The following is a 22,363-nucleotide window of genomic DNA, read 5'->3' as shown; positions in this document are numbered from 1 at the left end:
ACACTGACAATGCCACCATGACGTGCCACTATCTCCACAGCAGTGGTGGCAGCCAGCTCACGAGCTGGAGTGCTGGGAGCAAGGGTCTGACTTTGGTGCAGACCATGCAACACAAGACTCTCCCACTGCAGGACCTGCACTCAGGCTGAGCCAGCATAATGAGCTTCTCTGGTGCCTGCATTCAGACAGCAAAATAAAGAAGTGAGAGAAAGGTGATTCCTGTGGGACTCAGCAAATCTAGCAACACCAATCCTGGGCAGCCCATTTGGTGTTGCTGCTCATTGTCTGAGACTTGCTATGAAAAATTCAGATTTTTTTTTTCCATTTTCCTGAAAAATTCGTCTTCTGTGAGATAGCTACTAATGGTCAGCAGCACTAACAGACACTGAGGGGTTGGGAACAGCATTTGCTCTGCATCCTGACTGGTTTTGGTCTTCCAGTGATGCTACTAAAGAGTTACAAGCCCTTCCTCCTGGCCCAAATTAAAATCTCATGCTGGAAACCTGATGTTCAGCAAGCACTGAGGCTGTCTGCCTGCTGAGAAATGGGCATTTCAGGCAACAGGCTGCCGATTAGAGGAGGTGACAGAACTGCTGAGTGGCCAAATCACTCCTGAAGAAGAAATACAGCTCGATAAGCACCCCCAGAAACTCACGCGATGTAAACTCGTCTGCTTTCCCCATTTACAGCCCACACCGTGCCTATCAGGATATCTGCTATTCCTGCACAAAAATCTCCCTAAAAAGGGCGTCTCAGATCTCATCGGTGACTTGGTCACGCATTGTTTAAGGTCCAGAGCCCTGCTCCCTGATGCTCGGGCATTGTGTGGTTTATCAAAGCATCAGGCTGTGTCTGCAGAGGGGCTCAGGCTGTGTCTGTCCCTCTCGGAGTGTCCCCAAAAGCCAGCCCAGCACCGGCCCCAGCAGCGCTCCCTGATCGCCCGCGCCGCGCTGAGGAGGAAGCGGCGCAGACTGAGCGAATTCCGATCCCCTTACACAGCCCCTCAGAGTCACTCTCTGGACGTCTCAGCACAGCCTTGGCTGCTTGCTCACACCCGAAAATGCAGTGAAGATTCAGAGAGCTAGACTCTTCCTTTAGAGGAGAAATTGAGTGTGGGATATTCCCAGCCTCAGGCTAATCAGACCCCAGAAATTTCCCTGCATTTTATGTAGCCTCAAGCTGTGGCTGTTGTTATTTACATTATTTAAAACACAAAACAAAACAAAAACACCAAACAGTTTTGGGGAATAAGAATCCATCAAAAGCCCCAAGCAAGGGGTGGGAGGGGGATGTAGCAGACTAAAGAAATCCCTTCAGTGCCCAGTATCAGCTCCTCCCTCACCTGCAGCAAAGGTTTAATTGTAACCTTACAGTGCTGACAAGAGTGGCACAGGAGGTGATGAGAGAGATGTACACACACAGATGCACAGAGCACTTTGTGGTAATAACTATTAATGCTGATGTAGGTTGAGACCACAGAAATTTCCCATGGTCTGACCTCCAGCTTCCCTGGACTGCAGAAGAAATCTATCCCCTGAGCAGATGGAATGGGCTTGTTCTCCCTTTGGATCTTTCTTTTAAGGGTTTCCAGATCCAAGCCCCAGATGAGCCATCCCTTTGCTGGGGAGCTATTTGGGGCTGCAGAGACCAGGACTCAGACCTGAAGGCTAAATATGAGTCCAAAACATGGGAGGGGCTGTGAGCTGGCCAAGTATGGAGCAGCACTCAGCTGGAGGGAAGCAGCTGATGAACTGTGAACAGCATCATTCCCCAAGCCTCAGTGACAAGAGACAGCTCTCCCTGCTACAGGTGAAGAGGGACTGACACTGAAGATGATGGTGCCTGTGAGGCTGAGTGTCCTTCAGCTAAGCAACCGACTGAAACCCTCCTGCTCTGCTTCCTGAGCAAGAGCTTCCCATGACAAGATCCTAGAGAGCCTTCTAACAAAACCCACACTGTAAAAACTAATTAAAATGTTTAATTAGCTTTTGATTAACAGCATATTTCAAAATCCTTTAGAGACTTGCAGATCAGCAGAGGCACAACTTTGGAGTCCAGGACTGTTCTGTCTTGAAATGCATTCCCTCCTTGAGAGCAGACACCAATTACGTTCCCGCTTCAATTGCTCCTCATTTGCAAAGCCAGAGCATGAAGCAAGTTGTGTTAATGTGTCAAAATGGGGAGAGAAATAAAGAGAGCAATGGATCACTGAGTCTTTGAAGGGAAAAGCAATATTGCAGTAATTTATAGGAGGGAGAGTTTGCGGGTGGGACAGTCACTCTCAAAGAACAGCGGCGCTCAGCCAGTAAATAGGGCTTGCTTGAGAAGAGCATCACTGCCATCTTCAGGATGGCTGCTTGCTCTTTTCCAACATGCAGCCGCTTTTCTGGGAGCAGTTTTCGGTTTACACAATACAAAACAAAGCTTTCTGCAACTCCAGCCAAAGTTATATTTTCAGTTATTATTGATGCTCTGTGGAGGATGTTTTGGTCCAGTGCTTTTCAGCTTCTGGATTTTGTCACTTCGAACTGCCTATGCAGGAACACCTCATAAACACAATTTCCACAGAAACTTCAATTAAGATGAAAAAGTCCTGTCAATCAGTCTGGGCTACTTCAGTGCAGTAACACTTCCTAATGGACACCTCTTGCCTTTTATTCAATCCAGATTAAATGTCTCTAAGGAGCCACCCTCTTACACTTCTCTTGCAAGATGTTTATGTTAATGTAAGGGAATTGTTAGGAAACTCCTCATGACATCAGCCAACTTTCCTTCCAGTGGCATTAAATCATCACTCTTCTAGCCAGAATAGTCAATCAGCTGCCACAAAAAGAAAGCAACTCTAGCCTGGGCCTCCAAGTGGCATTTCACTCTCAAGCACTTCAAGTCATTTCAAAGATGTACACTACTGAACATAGATTTATCACCTTAAAAACAACAGTACGAGTACTAAAGATGATAAAGGCACCTGCCTTAAAGCCAGAGAGAGCACAGCTAGGATGGCCACATTACTTAAGCTCACATGTCCCAGTAATGCACCCCAACACTGTTTCATTACACCAATGCTGATCAGGGGTCACATAGCTGGTTATGGGGACATCAGTTTTATACTGCAACATCTCATCTCTCTCTGCTCTGCACTTGGACACATCTCATGTGCCCCTTCACATGATGGGTGTGTTTCCAGCCCACTGGATGAGCTGGATGTGTGCACATACTCCTTTCCCAAGCCTGGACGCTGGCCCATCATTTGGCCACTGTTCAAGCATCTCTTTGACACAATAGGCACGAGTGAAATCATGCAATGCAGGAACATGGGGAGCAAGGATAAAATAAGCAGCTCAGCTGTTTCCATGCCTACATCCAAGGAAGAGATGGGTCAGGCCACAGATCAGACCAGATACATGTTCTTGCCAGACCAGCTCTGACTTGGGGTTGTCTTAGACTACCATGACCACAGAGGTCACCTCTGTCACCTGCAGCAGGAGCTCTCCCTCTTTCTGAGGATGGGGACATCAATGACACATCCTGAACGGCAAGGAACAGGAGGATGCAGAGAAACTCTCCTCTGGAGACCTTGGGATCAACAGGAATTTGCCACCTCTAACAAGGGAATCCCACAGCAGGAACCAGGACAGGGCACAGCAGTGCTATATCTCACTTCATCATCGTGGTCACCAGGTGCTTGTAACTCCTCACCTCAACCTGGACACCTCTGATCCCTGCAGTAATGTGCTGGCTCTGGGACAAGGCTCAAGCATGAGCAGGGAATGCAGGGCCCTGGGGCAGGAGCCTGCAGGGGGTAGCAGACTGCTGCAGTTCACAGCACGCTGCTGAGGGAGAGAATACACCTCCTGCATTTCTCCAACTCCTCTGGCACAAACTGAGGCCTCAGGAGCCATCCTAAGACCTGTCCTCAATAATTCCTTAGAAGCACATGGAAGATAACTGACAGCACCAACATACTTTTCCATATATGACAGGTAAAATGAATGCTTTCAAAAGGAAGACAAAAGGTCTTGTGTGAAGCTGCAGCTGCAAAACAGACATGACTGAGCAGGGCAACTGAGGAAAGCCTGCAAGTGTGGCCCTGGGAGCTCCAGGACCACTCACATACAACAGCAACCTCAGGAAGCATGTTCAGGACACAGCAAGTGTGTGTAACTTGTTACCAGCCTACCATGCACTCGAGCACTTGCTGGTGAAATGATTACAGCAGTGAATCCACACAGTAAAACATCCAAGGGTTCGACTGATTCAGCGGTGTCAGCTGTATCTGACATCTTTCTGAAGCATGTGGTATCCCTGTATATGTCCAAGAGATCATAAAGAACAGTGCTAAATCTGAAAAATTCCCTTGAGAAAACTCTACTTCTACCACTTGGCCAAGTCTTGTAATTTGTAAAACCTGCAGTACCTTGATAACTTCACCACTGGCCCATAGAACCCCACAAAGTCTCACTTCTCACTGCTACAGCTGTGACAGAGTCCACAGCATCACACAGATGGAAGAGACAGGGTCAGCTTATACCTGGCTAGATTTGCTCACCAGGTACAGCCCTTTGTTGTAACCTTGGCAGAAGAGGTCACCCTGCCCAGCCACCTTTCCCACAGTAATAAAACTGAGGGATGAGACCAGCCTGAAAGGGTCATTAGCACAGGGGGGAGCAGACCACTGGCCAGATCCAGGGCACCAAGTTGGTTGCAATCATCCAGTTTTTAAATATCCTGTGTGATAGTAATTCATTACAAAATTCATACACAAATTGATACCATGAACTTTATACTGGGATTGCTTCAGTCCTTGCTCCACTGCCCCTGAGCTGCTACTACTGATCTGCCAGCAGGCATTTATATTGGGCTTGGGAGAAAAAAAACCTTTCCTTAGGCTGGTAAAAAGACCAAAAGGGCAAGAAAGAGCAAACAGCTTGGTAATTTAGAACTAGTTTTCAGATTTGACAACAGAAGCTGCTTCACAGAGTTGAGATTTCTCAAGATTTTGAGAAATAAGCAATCCCAACCTCACAGCCAAAAAAGCCACTCTCAGGGATGCCTCCTGCATCCAACAGGACTTGTGACTACACGTTTGCAGCACCCAGGGAACACCACAGTGAACTTTCTACTGACACACTCCTCAAATCCCACAGCAACTGCCCCAACTGCTCCTTGCTAGTTATTTCACCAGTCTCAGTCTTTGCTGGGACAGAAAGACAACACCAAGCTTAGCAAACCCAAAGAAAAGGAAGATGAGCATCCTTCAAGTGAAGCAGCAGTCTGAAGAGTAATCACATCCCTGCTGCAAAAGACATGCTGCCATGGGCTGTGCCAGCCAGGAGAAAGCAGCCAGAGGATAATTCATCCAGAATGAGATGGTTGCACAGGAATGCTCCAAGCCCACATGAAACAAGCCCACTTCTGGGTCTTTCTCTCCAGATCTGTTCCAATCATAATAAAACTACACAGAAATAGGCAGCATTTCTGGTGAAGTGAAATCCCAATGTGGTTTAATAACAGAAGATATGGACAGGAAAGGACTCTTTTTTTTAGGAGAGACACTGCTATAATTTAAAGTGAAATTTAAGGAACGGAAATCAACATCACTCAAGCAGGCTGGTACTAAAGAACTGCAGAAACATTCCAGAGCTCAGGGGTGGCACACACTGTCAGCCATGCAGCCTCATTGCTGTCTGTGACACACATCACACACACCACTGTAGATGTTTCCCCCAAAGACTCATCTGTGCCTGCAATCTGAGGCTCACAAGGAGCAATAGTGTTTACACTCCGAGACACAGCACCATGAGAAGGCCTTTCATCCACAACAGCCACAGGCTGGTGACACCAGCACACAGCACAGGGAGGGTGGCTAATTTGAGCGCAGCATTTATTTTAACCATTGAGTGCTACCCAGCCCAGCTCCCCAAAATTACAGGCTATCACACACAACAGGGTGGTGCCATCCAAGCAGTGCAAATCTCCCCCCAGAACTTACACAGAGGCTTTTTAGTGACCCATACTCAGTGCTGGGCCTGCCAGCTGCTCTCCTGTCCACCGGCACAGATAAAATGAAGTGGGCAGGATTAAAGTGTGGTTTTGCAAGGAACAAGCACCAAAGCTTGAGCAGGAACACACAGCAGTTTCAGCTCAAAACTGCAAACAGCTGATGCCTGGTGCACTGGAAGAGCCTGTTTTCTTGGAAAGCTCCTGAGTGGGGAAGCTTGTGGAGCAGTGGGCCAAGCCAACTCCAAGGCAAGCCAGCTCTAATCTCCCGTCGCAGCTGCGTACACAGAGAAACTGCAAAACACAAATGCCAGAGGAAAAAAAGGAAAGCTCCAATTATTCTCAGACCACAAGAACAACATATAAAAGCAAAGATGCCGTCAGGGCAGCAGAAAGGAAGATCTGTCCAAAACAGTCGACTGAAGAAATTGTGTTGTTTCAGCCACCAGCCACGAAGGCAAGACAAAGAAGAAATCTGCTGTATGCCTGGTTCTGCCACGACAGCACTCAGGCCTGATTTACTGTTTCAAGCGCTTTTTAATAAAATCAGAAGTAAAAACTGTCAAATACACAAGTTGTGCTTAAAACTCACTCTTTGTAAAATAGCTTTCCTTTAGAAAGCTCTACTTACAATAATATTGGAAGCAGCATGATTTGCTCCTCCTGGGATTACTATTCCTTAACTGTATTTACAGCAACAAGGCTGACACTAAATTATTATTTTTCTCTTCAGGGTGACGAACTGATGAGGACAGTTTCCCTTTCAGATCCCTGCAAAAGGGTCAGTTGTATATGGTTTGTGGCATTCACATGATTCCAGGAAAGATTTTTTTTTCCTTTATAAAAACCCCAAACAAATCCAGTTTTGTCCTTCCTCAACTTGATTCAACTGTGATATTGCCAAAAGTACTAGAGTAGTATGTCAAAGAAAGAGTATTTTATTCCTGTGGCCAGCAAAGCGCATGGGTTGGTTTCTCAGTGACAGAGACCTTGGCTAAGCATCTTTGGCTGGAAAGAAAAAATGTATTGCCCCAAGAGAGATGAATATACAGATACCCACAGTACACACCTGAGCCTCCGCCAAAATCTTCAAGTGCCACGATTTACAATTTTGCAGATCTCTTCAAAACAAAGAAAAGATAAAAAGGAAAACATTTCTTGATTGTGCTGAAGGAATATCCATAGGAAATCAAGAATGGTCACACAGATACATTCTACCTGGAGCCAGCATGCTATGCAAAGTTACAAAACATTATTTGTCCACCAAATAAAGCTGAGAGACTCAAACTTGCCTGCAGGTTTCAAGTGTCCTTTCCAGAACACTGACACCTCATGTTAGGCATAATCACAATGGTGCCACACGTGAGGAGCACTAATGCTTGCTCCTCAATGTAAAACATGGCATTTTCCAGAGTCTTCTAGTCATTCTCAATTCTTGATCTCAGAATCCCAGACTGGGTAAGGCTGGAAGGGACCACAGGCTGGTCCAACCTCCCTGCTCAAGCAGGGTCATCCCAGAGCACATGGCACAGGATCATGTCCAGACAGTTCTTGGATATCTTCAGTGAGGGAGACTCCACACCCTCCCAGGGCAATCTGTGCCAGTGCTTGGTAACTGCACAGTAAAGAAGTTCTTCATTTTCAAGTGGAACTGCCTCAGCATCAGTTTCTGCCCATTGCCTCTTGTCCTATTGCTGGGCACCACTGAGCAGAGCCTGGTCCATCCTCTGGCACCTCCCCACAGACACTGACAGACATTGATGAGGTCCCTCTCAGTTTTCTCTTTCTGAGGCTGAACAGGCCCAGCTCCCTCAGCCTTTCCTTGTAAGAGAGAATCCCCAGTCCCTATGCTGGACCCACTTCAGGAGCTCCATGTCTGCCTTGTCCTGAGGAGCCCAGAACTGGACACATCACTCCAGGTGAGGCTGCACAGGGCTGGGCAGAGGGGCAGGATCCCCTCCCTGACCTGCTGGCAGTGCTCCTCCTAATGCACCCCAGGACACCACTGTCCTTGGCCCCAGCTGGTTCATGGACAGCTCTTCTCCCCCAGCCCCTTCTCCATGGAGCTGCCTTCCAGCAGCTCAGGCCCCAGCCTGTGCTGGTCCTGGGGTTGTTCCTCCTCAGGTGCAGGACCCTACATTTGCCTTTGCTGAACTTCAGACATCACTGCCCATCTCTCCAACCTGCCAAGGTCCTTTGGAAGGGCTGTAACTTTTCCCCTTCAATCCTTTCCCTTCCAAAAGAGCTTTAATTTCTTCACCAACCAATGTAAGACTTGTTGCTATAAATCATTACCCTAAGAAGAAACATTATTTAGTATGCTGTGATTATTCAGATTTTACAGAGTACAAATACCTAGATCCCTAGGAGTACACACAGTACAGAGTGAGGGGAGTTCATCTCCCCCCACTGGTATGGAAGGAGCCCAATGTGCAGGGTCATTTCTGATGGCTGTACTGAGGAGGCAGCGTGGGTAGCCCAGATGCAGGTTCTTCAGCAATGTCCACTGGATTGCACCGAGTTCCTCACCACAAACCCTACCTGAGTAACAATGCTCAGCGAGAGGGAAGCAGCACAGAGTGGAGAGCAAGAATCCTAAAACACACTAAGCTTAAATCAGTGGATTAGGCAACTGGTTACTGGTAATGAAACAGCAGAGTTTTCACTATATAAAATTTATAAATTTATTTTTTTGTAAAAATCCAAAGAGCACGAAGACATCTCACTCAAAATACTGGTAAATCAAACCACACTTAGAAAAATGAAAGCTGATTTTATTATCTTATCCACAGCCAATCATTTGACATGAACATGCATACGTAATTTTGCTACGCACACACCACGGTTTAACGTTAGTTATTAAAGGTTAAACATACAACATACATCCTTACAAAAATGAGTCAAAATGCAAACGTAACTTTTAAACAAAACAGCTTTTACTCATTTAAAAAAACTTTTGTGTTGGGTACCATTTTGTACAAACACAGTTAATTTAAACAAATCTGCTTTTAGTTTCCTCATGGTTGCACATGAAAATAAGCTGCAATAGAAAATGAAGTCATCAAGGGATTTTTAAATAGCAGAAGTAGGCAGTCTTGCCATGCAGAAGAAGCAATATTAAATATTAGTTTTTCAAAAAAAGAAAAAAACCACGAGTTTAAAAATATTTAGTTCAAGTCACAAATCTTTCCCCAGTACAGAGAAATCCAAATGCAACGCATAATTAGCTGCCACTTAGGATGGCTATTCTGAAAAGTAGAAATACTTTCCAGAATTGATAATTTTCATTGATTTGGCACAGAAAAGAAGTCTGAGCTTACTTAGGTACAAGAAAGTGATTAAAAAAAAGGGTAAACAGGAAGAGAGAAAATAAAAAGCAAGAATGAACGAGATAGTAGTTGCAATCACTAAAAAAAAAAATCTGTGCATCTCAGTCATTGCAGAATACTGTCTACAGCAGGTGCGAATTCCAGGTAATTGTTATTGCAACATGGATTTAATTTGCTTGGAGGTAGTCTCATCATTCAAATGCTTTGTTGTGTACCTAAACACAGAAATAAAGTCAAGATGAGCATAAATGCTATTGCACTTTAGCTTACAAATGTGTAATTTCTTTTGTTTATGGCTCAACCTGACTGTACCAGAGCAAAACCTTCAGCCATGGATCATCACCCACTCCATGGTCACTGAGAACACAAGTCACAGATGCTGATCAGAAAATGATATTACCAATCAGAACTATAATCTAGCAGCCTTGCACCAAGGGGAGCTCAAAATAAGCCTCAGCTGGACATTGGCTTTCACAATATGCTCACAGTACCACGTGTGACAGGTAATTATTCATCAGACTAACTCTGAGGGCTCTGCCCACAGGAAACATCTTCATATAAGACAGCTTGAGAAACTCTTCAGTGAGCAAACCTTCTTAGGATCCCTCAATGACAATGGATTTAATCACTTTTCAGCCTCATTTCCTGCTTAGCTACGTGACTGTGCTCCTAAAACTGAAGAGCATACACGTGTGCTTATTTCAGCTCCCTTCCCTTTCAAAATTCTCTTAGGATAATACCACACTTTTAAATCACAATCAAAAACTTGGCTATCTATATTTGTAAAAGATATCATCATTGCAGACTTTTTCTATTACTAATTTCCCTGATCTTCCTTGCTAGCTAATCTAAAGCAAATACAACTTACTTTGAAATTTAAATTTAACATGCTAAATTAGCACTTTCATTATTATCCACAACTGCAGTACTATTTTACTTGCTTACTTGATAAATGTATAATGACTTTTTAGTTTGGAAGTTAATAATACCGTAGATTTCAGCACTTTCTTGGTAATTTATACTTTCAACAAACAAGCAGCCTAAGGTTTTCTGAAATCCTGAGAAGTTATTGCACTTGGTATTCTGCCCATGTGAAAAAGCTGAACATGATTACAATATTCAGATGAATTTGAAATTACAAAGAGCTGATCTCCCTCCAAAATCCATACCACCTTCCATTTGTTTTTGAAACACATTATCTCTCTCTTGGGAAAACACAAGGACTTCTCACTGCTCCAGAATCAAAGACTGAGATTTGGATTTCATTTGTCACAATGACATCTTGAACGTGTTTTCATCACATGAGCACACAGCAGCTCACCCCTGCATCTCTTTCTAACAATTCCAAACATGGTTTAGAAAAGATTTAAATACCCTACCCAGAGAGTAATCAAATGCACAAAACCAGGACTGTTACAGCATCCATGCATGGAAAGGGTTGGAGCAGGGAAAGAACAGCTTGAGAGCATGGACTGGATTTATACTGCTACCCACGAAGTGAATTGTGTCATTAACCAAAAGTTAATGTCACTGCTCAGTGCAGTGAGCACCTAACTACACCTTCCATGTACTTTCATAGTGTCAACAATGATGGGAAAAATGGGCTACCAGTAAAAACTGGTGCTCAAGGCAGCTACAATCACAATAAACTAGTCAGGAATAAATGCTAAGGCAGCATTTTCCCTCTGAAAGCCTGTGCTTTTACTGATTACCATCTCAAAGACTGATCATGTTATGAAGTTCAGAGATGAACACGATTTTAGCATGGAAATAATCACATGAAGTTTCAAATAAGGCATGGATATTAAAACTTTTAACTAATAATCTGAAACAACTTTGCAAAAGAACCCACCTACAATAAATACCACATTATTTAATTTCTTACCACATCATGACACAAAAAATAAAAAGAGGGCAAATGAAACTAAAACAGAATCACTACAGATAAGGCAAACAAATCACAACTGCACAATTTCAGACAAGACAAACTAAAGCTTCCACATTCCAAGCAATTGCATGAGTAACAACACCCAGATAGTTATTTATTACCAATGTAATGATACTTTTCCAAGTAAGGACAAGAACAGAGACTTCATCTGCCTATTACATTTTTCCACTTTTTCCACTTTTTCCCTTTTTGCCACTTCTCCCCTGCTGGACACCCACACAACAAACACAAGACTGAGTAGACATACAGCTTTACAACCCAAATTAGCAGCTTTTAGATTAATGTACTGAATTATTAATTTTTCTTTACTCCTCCAATTAATGTGGCAAATTCTTGTCTCATCTATTTTACAGCAGAGACTCGTGCCATGAGTTCTTTCTGAAAATGAACTATTTCTACTTACTTACCATGCCATACTGACTCATTCTTAACCTGCATGCATGGAAAAAGTTATCTTAGAATGAACAACTGCAAATTCACAATCCTGTTAAAACCCAGAGGCTTCTTCAAACATCCTGGTCTCAAGACACATTAGAAGAAAAGCCTGCAATAATTACATTCACCTTTCCCTGTAGTAGTCACTGAATACTTTGCTGTAAAGAAAATGCCCTGGACAATTAATGAAAACTCACATCACAGCATTAAACCCCACCCCCCCCCCTCCAAGAAACAAAAAGGAGTACCTGAGAGCATTTAGAAGGCCTTCTACACTGTTAGGAGGCTGGTCTTTAAGAACTTTGATGCATCCTTTCATCTAGGAGTTAAAAAAATTACATTTTTTTTCCATGCTAATACCTTCTGAGTTTACAGGAATGTTTTATATTCAGTATGTCAAAGATCAAAAATAAGTATTTAAAAATAGCAGCAGTGTAAAGACATTTCCTGGATATTAGAATGGAATTAAGCTTTTAGTATTACATCTTCCTATCACAGACTGGCTTAGCTACTTAAAAAGCTGCATCAAGAGCATCCTCAGCAACTTTGCTGATCAACCAAGCTGTGTGGTGTGGCTGACACTCTGGAGGAGAGGGAAGGATCCAAAGGGACCTGGACAGGCTGGAGGGGTGGGACCTGTGAACCTCATGGAGCTCAACAACTCCAAGTGCAAGGTCCTGCAGCTGGGTCAGGACATGCCAAGCACAAACACAGGCTGGGCAGAGAATGGATGGGAGCAGCCCTGAGGAGAGGGGCTTGGGGGTTTGTTGGACGAGAAGTTCAACATGGCCCAGCAAAGTGTTCTGGCTGCCCAGAAAGCCAACACTGTCCTGGGCTGCAGTAAAAGAAATGTGGCCAACACAGCAAGGGAGGTGATTCTCTACCTCTGCTCTGCTCTTGGAAGACCCCACCTGGACCCAGCTCTGGTGTCACCAGAAGAAAAATGACATGGCAGTGCCAGAGCAAGTCCAGAAGAGGGTCATGAAGATGATCAGAGGGCTGGAGCACCTCTCCTGTGAGGAAAGGTTGAGAGAACTGGAGCTGTTCAATGTGGAGAATGCTCTGGGGAGACCTCAGAGCACCTTTCAGTGTCTAAAGGGAAGCTGGAAAGAGATATTTTATGAGAGCATGTAGTGATATGATGAGAGAGGATGACTTTGTTGTAGCTGCCCCATCCCTGGAAGTGTTCAAGGCCAGGCTGGACAGGGCCCTGAGCAACCTGGTCTAGTGGGAGGTTTCCCTGTCCCGGGCAGGGGGGCTGGAACTGGATGATCTTTAAGGTCCCTTCCAACCCAAATCCATTCTACGATAACTTTAGTGAATGCAACCTGTTTTATCAACCTTAAAAAAAGTGAAACTGTGAGCAAAAATACATGTTTATCATACATCCATTAAGAATGATTACATTCAGTCAGTGAAATAATGACCAACTGTAGTTAATACAATGGAATAATACTCTCTTTGCAATAACCACAAATCCACACACAGTAACAGCATGTATTCCACAGGCTTATTATCAAACAACAGTACAAAGTTGGAAACTCTAAGTGTGGTGGGTGAACTGATCTATGCACCAGTCAGTGAGGAACTCGCCAGGGGCCGTTGTTACTTTCTGATCTGGATCTTTCAACACAACCACCGCTGACAAGTATTTCTAGACATTACCTGAATTACATAAAAACCATTTTTTCATGAACCACTTACATGTCCAAAGGCCTGGTTTGTATTTCACACTACTTAAATCTATATTTTTGCTCACAGCTGTGCATTTAGCACCAACCCAGTGTATACATCTGCTATTAGGACCTGCAAGACAGAAAAAGAGCCTACACACAATTGAAATACGCAGTAGAGGATTTTGGAACAGTAAACTTACATCAATTTTTGAAGTTTTGGCAAAAGCGCCCACCGGATGCACGTGGTCATAGAGTATGATGACACCCACCATTACCCTCAGACAGAATGATACTGTTTCCTCATTTGTAAACCTGCTTCTATATTCACTGGAATTTAAAAACACAGCTTGTTATCTATGAAACACAAGATAACAGTACATACTACTAACACCCAAATTAAGATTAAAGAGAAAAATTCTACTATAAATCCTCAGAGAAAAAACAAACCAACCCAACCAAATCTACCAATCCCAAATTTTTGAAAGTTTTCTTTATTCCCTTCAATAACCTGAAAAAGTCAGATGATTGTGTAGCAAGTTACCTGAAGATTAATGAAAATTCTCAAACCTAAAACAGGATCCCTACTTCTACACCATTTGTTTTTTTCAGAGATAAAGATTAAAACAATACATACTAACTCTGTCTCCAATGCTTCCTACACTTTTCCCTGCCACCTTCTAACACACACTCAAACTTCTGATTTAGAAAAAAAAAGGCAAGTGAATGGACAACATTTAACTGCTTTTTTAAATGGAAGAGTCCATTCCTAAGAAGAGTGAGAATATAAATGCTTGGAGCTCTTAAAATACTCCAAAAGAAATGTCCTGTGGTATTTGGACGGAAACTCATTTATGCAGACATAGCTCATGCCCTAGTAATTTTACCAACAGAAAACTATTTAGAACACAGAAGAAATAGATTAAAAAAAATAATCAAAGATGAGTCTGACTTTGGTCGTGCTCCCAGTGCCTCTCAAATGCACAGAAGACAACTGATTTCCTCCATGCCTGGAAATTGTCTGTTAATTCCCCTGAGAGGAGCACTGTCATTTTGTTAGAGCCATCAGCCAGGCCAGTCAGCAAGGGCACACCTTCCAGAGTATTGCCCACAGCCCCTCTTTCAGGAGGCCCTAGGCAATCATGCTCAAATAGTTTATTTCTCTGAATTATACATGAGAAAACCACTTATAAAGAGTGCCAAGAGGTTGTCTAGCTTCCATAGCCATTCTATTTTTAAATATTAATATGTTCAGAAAAGCAGACCACATGATTTGCGTGGCTGGCAAAACGAGACAAGGTGGTTTCATGTCAGTGTAACCAACTAGGCTGGTAAAAAGGAAAACATCACAGGTCCTAATTACTCCAATTATATTTCTTCCATGCATCATACACCAGGTCTGAAGCAGAGAGGTGACTCATACCCAGCCCAAGCAGTGTTTGTACTCACGGGGTTTCCAGCATGACCCTGCACACACTCGCCATGGTGCTTAAGCAATCTGTTGTATTCTCTATGGGTAAATTTTTATTCTGCAAAAGAAGGTTCACAGTTTCCACAATTTAATTACTGTGAAATATTATACTACAAAAACTAAGTCAAATCAGTTATCTGCTGGCATAGCAATGTGGAGCAATTAAAAACACGACTATGGTAAGTCAGATAGTCCTTGCATTGTTTTTTTTAAATGTTATCATATAAATTAGCAATTTACAGAGTGAAGGCTACCACATGGGTTTTGCCTGCTTATTTGTAGTCAAGGAACTAAACCCCTGACTTTTGGAAAGTTTTGAAGGAGTCATCTAAGCTGCTCATTCAAAGACAAAAATTTCTATAGCCAAATATATTCATCTGCTGCAACAGCAAAACTTAAAATTGCAGCAGACAACCATCACAAATAAATGTAAAATAAGAGGACAGTTTTCTTAAGATATTTCAAGCTTAAAGCAGAACTCACGGAAAAAACAAAGCATTGAAAGACAGATGTAACTGCATTAATCATGTAAAGTACAATTATTTTTTACTAAGAAATAGTGAGCATTCTTTGCACATAAGCCAAAAATCATCACAGTTACCAGAAGGCAAGCACAGTACTTGTAGTGACTGGATTTTACAACCAATATTTATTTAGGTAGTCAAGGTTAAACAGGGATGTGTCAAAATATCGAAATACTTTTCTAGTTCAGGTTCCTTCTCCCTTTTGCAATAATGTATATACTTGACTTTACACAGTGTAACAAAAGTCTTGGGAAAGAGAAGAGGAAGCTACATTTCAATTCCATTCCCTAATTCAAGCAGAGAGATTTAAGCTGTTTCCCTTTCAATTTTCCAAAATTTCTGCTCCAAACCACCACAATGCAGGCAAAATACTTACCTGTCCCACCTGCCTGTCTGAGGAAAGCCATCACTACTGATGTGACACTATCCATTAAATTTTGGGGATGCATATAGAAAGTGCCTGGCTGGAGTTCCTAACTCTACAGCATCTGGGAAAGACACATTGCATTTCTTGAGGTTCCAAACCCAAGTTTTATTTCTAGATGCCAAGTTAGGGCTAGTGGAGGTTGTGCTGCCCATTATGTCTGGCCCTGCAGTGCTCTGAAGCACATTATCCAAGCCATAAATTTACACTCTTACCTCTGACACAAACTTTGTTGTGGCATCACTTAAGGTTTTCAACATTGGCGTCGCTTCAGCGTAAAATAAAGACATTCTGTTTGCCAACTCATTATTTACTTCATTTTCTCCCTCTGCCTAAAAAATAGAAGAAAGGGTTTAGTTGTTCTCTACATGGAGAGGAGAGGTGGTAGCAGAAGACTACATTTCATCTTAGCCAAGGGTTACCTACTGGGACATTGTTAATCCTCATACGGCTCAGGGTTCTTCTGTAGTAGCTGAAGTCGTTCTGTATAGCAGGATTTGTCATCTGTGTGGATATGGAAGGAAGAGAATTGTGACAAATTCAAGAAAAGTAAGGACAAGTTTTCATAAAATATAATACACCCAACAAGAAAATATTCAACTTCTTGAAGTGAAGCAAAAAGGCCTGTGACATGCTGGGAGCTGGTAAGCACAACATAAAGCTTCCTGGTTTCTCAGATTCAGAACAAGCTCTAACAGGAATGAGAAAAGAAGCAGTCTCCTAAATACACATTGGAAATTAGTAGGTTGAAAAAAATTGCTTTGCTAATTTGACTCCAAGGATCAAACCAGCAAATTAATTATCATTTCAGCTTAGTTCTTTGCACATTAGGAAGAAAATAGCTGGACTATGGGTGCGCACAAGCAAAAAGCAGCAGCATTATTCCAAGAGATATGCCAAATTTGGGTAAAAAACATGATTAATGTGAACTGAAATACAACAAGTGCCTAAAGCTAATATAATATTTCATCTGCTTTCCAGTTTAATCTAACTCTAGGTCACGAGAGTAAGCCAAGCATATTGGATATTTGAGTATCCACTGCACATTCTTTTCCAGAAGAGAACACAACCCACATCACTTCAGTAAACAGACTTGGCTTCTTTTTCTAGCCCTTCTGACGACAGGCTCTTACCTTGAGCTCATCAAATCTGAGTGTAAAGTGAAGAATTTCTGCAAACTGCTTAGCAAGAGCCTGCTCTCGCTCCAGGTGTTGTGTAGGGGAGTAGGGAGTGCTGGTCAGGGCGCCCAGCAGGCCCCGCAGTCCCGCCTCTGCAACGACAGAGAGGAGTTTGCAACACACAACTGCACCTGCTTCTTGTACCAACACTGGCTGATCTTCTGTGTGCTAGACTCAAAATACACAGCTGCCAAAATACAGGGTGAGTAACAATAAAGGGATTTGATCAGTTGCTTATCGATGTGTCAACTGCTGCCATATTTACATACAAATTGCTTTACAGACCAGGTCTTATCAGCACTGACAACAACAAAAAAAACTTCTGGAAAAGCTTTACTTAAGCTTTGTCTGCAACACTTGTGTAGAACATATTTCAATAACCTGTGTTAGAAGACTTCAGCCTTTAGGAGAAAACACAATTCAAGAGGCACACAGCTGTAAGCAGAAGTCATGCCTCAAGACAAATTTATAATCCAGCTTCCTGTTCATCTTCTTGAGAAAAATACATCAACCATTTTAAAAAGCAGAACTTGTGTGCAAAAAGTTTCCATGTTTTAAACACCTTTTTTACAATATGTTAATAAATTTGATTAAAAGTGAGATAACAACAGAAAGCTGGTAAAAACAAGTCTCAGGTTTTATCAGCATAGCCACCACCACAGTGAGTTTCTGAAGAGGCATGAAACACCATCTCACGTGTATGAGCCAAGATCAGGCACCTCCACACAGCAGATGATTTCTGGTGTTTACAGAGGGATAATACAGTCTCTTTTAAGTACTTTTGGTATCAGAAACACTGACAGAATTAATTCCTGAATATTGAGTCCATTATTTTCCAGTCAGTCAGCTGGTTACTGCTTTCCCTCGTTACTAAAGGAGTAGAGGAAGAGTAACAAGGATCATCCTATTCATATGAGCTCTTCTCCACAAAGGAGTTGACCTAGATGTGATCTCACCTAAATATGCCAAATACACTAATTAATTAAGACAACCCCCCTGCAAGTTAACACCTTTTCACTTACCTAGTCTTTGAGAAAATTCATAGAATTTCTTTAGTTTGCCTACTAGTGGAACAACTGCACTCCATGCCTTCTCTTGAAGCTTCTCATCATTTGGATGCTGTATTGCCTTAAATTAGAAAAAGAAAGGAGAAAAGTATTTAGATCGGGAACAACTGATGCACTGCTGACAAAACAACCCCAAACAACAAAACACAAAAAACCAAAACACCTATGCAGGACAATTGTTTGAAGAGCTAATAATTAAAAATCTACCTACTAAGAAGTTTTCAGTTGAGAGACAAGCATGTACTAACCAATGTCTGCTCCAAAAAGGTCTAAAAATTTGTGTTGAAAGTAAGCATCCTGAACAGGGAAACAACTTGGAGAGAGTATAAAGAAATGGTTAAAAATCAAGTTACTCAGACAAGAAAATTTACATAACCAGACCTAGTAATTAAAATTAACAACTTTACTGTGCTTACTCCAAGCAAAAAAAAAAGAAAAAAAAGTGATCAAAGCCCCATCTTAATGTTGGTATCTATCACTAATTCCCAAATTTGCAAAGGAAAAAAAAATGCTGTGAAATTCAGGCTAAATATTACAATAGGAACATTTAAGCATAATCAACAACATAAAGCACCACCAGGACACAGCATACACCACAGCTTTGAGGGATATATTTATAGACTTTGTCTTTACAGACATATAATACAAATACAAACTTCACAGACATATAATACCTTAATTCAACCTCTCCAGTTAGCAACTAGCAACTGAAAATATACCAAGAAAACAGAAATAAAAATGCTCATAACTCTCCTGCAGCATTTTCACTGACAAGTTCTTGATTTAAAGAACTGTTTCAGTCAACCATGGGCTGTGGCTTGCAGCACACTCCTCTCTGGTCCTAGAAAATTTCTTTCCTGTCATGTCTACCTCCTCTCAGAGGAGTATCTCTCTCCATGGCATCTGCAGATTCCTGATCCTGCAGCCTGTCCCTGAATACACTCCTTCTTTGAAGAACAAGCAAGCTATCTCCACTCCTCAGGGTTTGGTGTGACACAGTTATCCTTCTTAAACCTGCCTTATCAATTCCATAGAGAGAAAAACTCTCAAAGCTGAATGGCTTTGAGTATCTCAAATTGCTATGGAGTGAGCAGAGACTCCTCCTCTCTAATATTATTTCTTAAGGGTATGTTACAGTGAGTAACTCGTTCCTTCATGAGCAAAGCAGCCCCCATTGCTGCAAGTGAGGAAGAAAGAGAGGAGGTTGGGAGAATATTTATTCCACCCTTTATTAAACAAAGGAAAAATGGAGTGACATTCTGTACAGGAACTTTGCTTCTGTTCCAAACATCTACTTTAATAAATAAAAGCCAATTAAAAGGGATTGAAAATGAGATGCCTTTTGTGCTAGGATTACCAACCCAGGCTTCTCCAGTTACCATACAAGAGAATGTCAACCCTACTCAGTATTGCACTGTAGCCACACCATGCTCTTTCCAAATTCCCTGTTAACTCAAGAAGAACTTACGTGGGAACACAAAGAAAAATCAATAGCAATAATAGCCCAAAAATTCTGAGAAGCATCATTTGCTATTACATATGCAGATTAATATGACTGAAACAAGCAACATCTGTTTTGCTGTTAAAAAGAAACATTCCAGAGCAGAAATTCAAGACAGTGATTTTAATACACAACATGCTCTGCCAAAACAGCTCCTGCAAGCAAAGTTAAACCCCAGCAGTATTTGGTTAGGATCAGTCAATGAACAAGCACAGGTTGTGCACAACTGTAACGCTCTAGCTCACCTCTCGTATTTCATGGCCAGCTCCTCTATATGACTGCAAGTCTTCCAGTATTCCTTCTGCATCCTTTAACACTACATTCACCTGATTATAAATTTCCTTTTCAGATTCTGTAGGTTGGGCATCTAAACAGCAGAACATATTAAATGTATATATATTTATTTTTAACAACAACATGGAACTCAATAGGCACACCATCACCTACGGGACAAATTAGTCATGCAGCAACTCATCAAGAATTTTCATTCTCTGAAGAGCTACTACAATGTATAAGGAACTCCAAGAGACTAATCATATTCATTTTATTAGTCTCTTCATTTACCATCCCAAAAATTCACCTGGGTTCTATCTTCTTGACTTATTTAAAACTGAGTTAGGAAAAGAAATTCAGAGTTGTCTTTATGACTATCATATACTCTCACCTTGGGGTGCAGTAGAGGCTCACTGGAAGAAACTTAGCACTCAAAAGACACACCCACTGTAGGTAACACAGGAGGTGTCCATGTCTATTGTTACCTAGAAATACTGCATCAGATTATTTTCCATCTTGTCTGCCTCATCTTTAACTGCTTGGTAAAGGAGCCATCTCTTTTACTTCTGAATGTATTTAATTTTGAAAACATATTCTTTACTGCACTCATTGCCCAATCAGAGCTGAGAGTAAAAAGATCTAGTGTGAGCTTGTGTAGGGCTATCTTTTTTGTCCCCTGTCTTTAAAGATATAAGCTGTCTCCCATTTTTTATTAATTTGCTAAGGGCTTCCCAAAAGTATATTGGGTCAAAATTTCAAAAAGATATATGTACATTTTTAAAGAAATGTGATTCTGTAAGAAGTATGTTTTGAGAAGGATCAACAAAATGTTTTAACCTTTAAAAACAATCACCTTGGACAAGTATCTCAGACATGGTTTACCTGAACCAATTTTTTTTCTTTTAAAATGCTGATGGAAGCTATAAGGTTAACTCCTTTTAGACTCACATTTAAAAAAAATGTTAGTTACTAAAGCTCTTGTAAAAAAACCCCACTTCTCTGTTAACATGGGCAAAATATGTTATGGAATAAATATCATTGTATTTTAGTCTATTATTTCCAACGCAAAAAATCAGGGTATTAACAATAGATTATTTTTTATATGGACAGACAAAAGCTATCTAAGGACAATATATCCTCATGACTTTGTGCAGTTTGAAGAGTCTGGAAAATGTCTTTTTAAAAGTGCTTTTTCCATGATCCATATGTACAATTTCCCATGGAAGTTAGATACATCTTTATATTTGAAATAAAACTCCCACAGTATCTTAGTGTTACACACTAGAAAAAGACAAGGAAAACAAAGTTTGTATTAGGAGAAAATAAACTTTCCATACATTTCCTGTCGGGATTTTCCTGTAATTTTTGCATAATACCTCTTATTTTTATAGTTTAATGCATGAAGAGGGGGCATTATTAGCAAATATGCCTATATATAGACCTTGCAACAGTTTAACTGATATTTTGAGAAACATCAAGAATTAGCACAGGTTAAAAAGAACCTGGTCACTCCTTTGAAAATAAATAAATGAGCACCACATTGATTAGGCATCGAGTAAAAGTGGCCAGTGCTTTTCAGATCATCACAAAGGTCACATAATTTTGAAAGCTGCTGAAGACTGCTGTAAGAAATGAAGACAAAAAATGAGGGAAAAGAGCAGACAGGGAAGCACCAGTTGACTGGCAGCAGTTCATGCACGAACATGAAATGTTATAGTGAAATATAGACTAAGACGTGAAGCTCTGTAGCATTCCAGATTGTGTTGTTAAATAATGCAATCAAGACTTGTCACTTGGGTTGTCTCACACTGAGAACATCTCCTGCCTATTTAATTTTTCATGCCATTTTTTTCTTCACCCTCTGTAGTAAGGAGAGTTAATTTTTCAAGATTGGGAGGGGCAGAGCAGAAGGGCCCAAAAGAACTCCTGCTCCTTATTTCAAAACCCACCAACAAGCAGAACAGCTGCAGTATTATGATCCTTCATGTTTAGAAATAAAAATCATCTTCCAGATACAAATTTTATGGTCTTCACTGGACAGCTGGCTAGGCAAATCAACACCATCATCATCTCTCTTAGTGTAGGATGTAATCAGTCAACTACTGTATTTAATTTCCTTAAAATGTTCCAGGAAACTTAAAACAATGGTTGATACTTCATTTGTTGGGATGGTGGGGTTTTTTATTTGCTTATTTGTTTTGATTATTACAAACTTCTAAATATCAATCTATTTGAAAACCAAGTAGGTACTTGTTTGCAAAGTACCTAGTAGGTACAAGTTTGCAGGTACTGAGTTATTTCTTTTGGTATGTATTTCCTTTTTGGTCAACCCAGTCCTCTCCAATAAAAGAGATCTGTAAATCTGATTTGTCCCAACTCATTTCCTCTTTCCTAAAAGAGAGGTCAAATTTAAAAAGCAAATTTCAGTTATTTTATAATCCCTTCACAACTCATTTAAGATATTATTAGAATAGGGTTAAAAGGCATGATATAAAAAAATCACCTCATGCTGAGTGACCCAGAGCAAAATTGGTTTATTT

At 41.4% G+C, this 22,363-nt stretch overlaps 1 protein-coding gene across 5 annotated transcripts in view; it reads right to left on the bottom strand.

The window, feature by feature from the left end:
- Positions 1-8,753: 8,753 nt before the first annotated feature.
- The window catches only part of CYRIB (CYFIP related Rac1 interactor B), a 96,748-nt gene continuing 83,138 nt past the window's right edge, over positions 8,754-22,363 (bottom strand). For all 5 annotated transcript variants that reach the window (XM_063411747.1, XM_063411572.1, XM_063411481.1 and 2 more), the window contains 9 exons: positions 19,796-19,917; positions 18,005-18,110; positions 16,938-17,074; positions 16,231-16,308; positions 16,020-16,136; positions 14,835-14,914; positions 13,589-13,715; positions 11,961-12,031; positions 8,754-9,544 (listed from right to left, as the gene is read on the bottom strand). In XM_063411747.1, the coding sequence (XP_063267817.1) occupies positions 9,481-9,544; positions 11,961-12,031; positions 13,589-13,715; positions 14,835-14,914; positions 16,020-16,136; positions 16,231-16,308; positions 16,938-17,074; positions 18,005-18,110; positions 19,796-19,917 (902 nt within the window). In that variant the 3' untranslated portion in view covers positions 8,754-9,480. The remainder of the gene's footprint in view (positions 9,545-11,960; positions 12,032-13,588; positions 13,716-14,834; positions 14,915-16,019; positions 16,137-16,230; positions 16,309-16,937; positions 17,075-18,004; positions 18,111-19,795; positions 19,918-22,363) is intronic.

This window comes from Prinia subflava, chromosome 1 (assembly GCF_021018805.1).
Source record: "Prinia subflava isolate CZ2003 ecotype Zambia chromosome 1, Cam_Psub_1.2, whole genome shotgun sequence".
Taxonomy (NCBI): Eukaryota; Metazoa; Chordata; class Aves; order Passeriformes; family Cisticolidae; genus Prinia; species Prinia subflava.
This window is presented reverse-complemented; position numbering and strand designations above follow the sequence as displayed.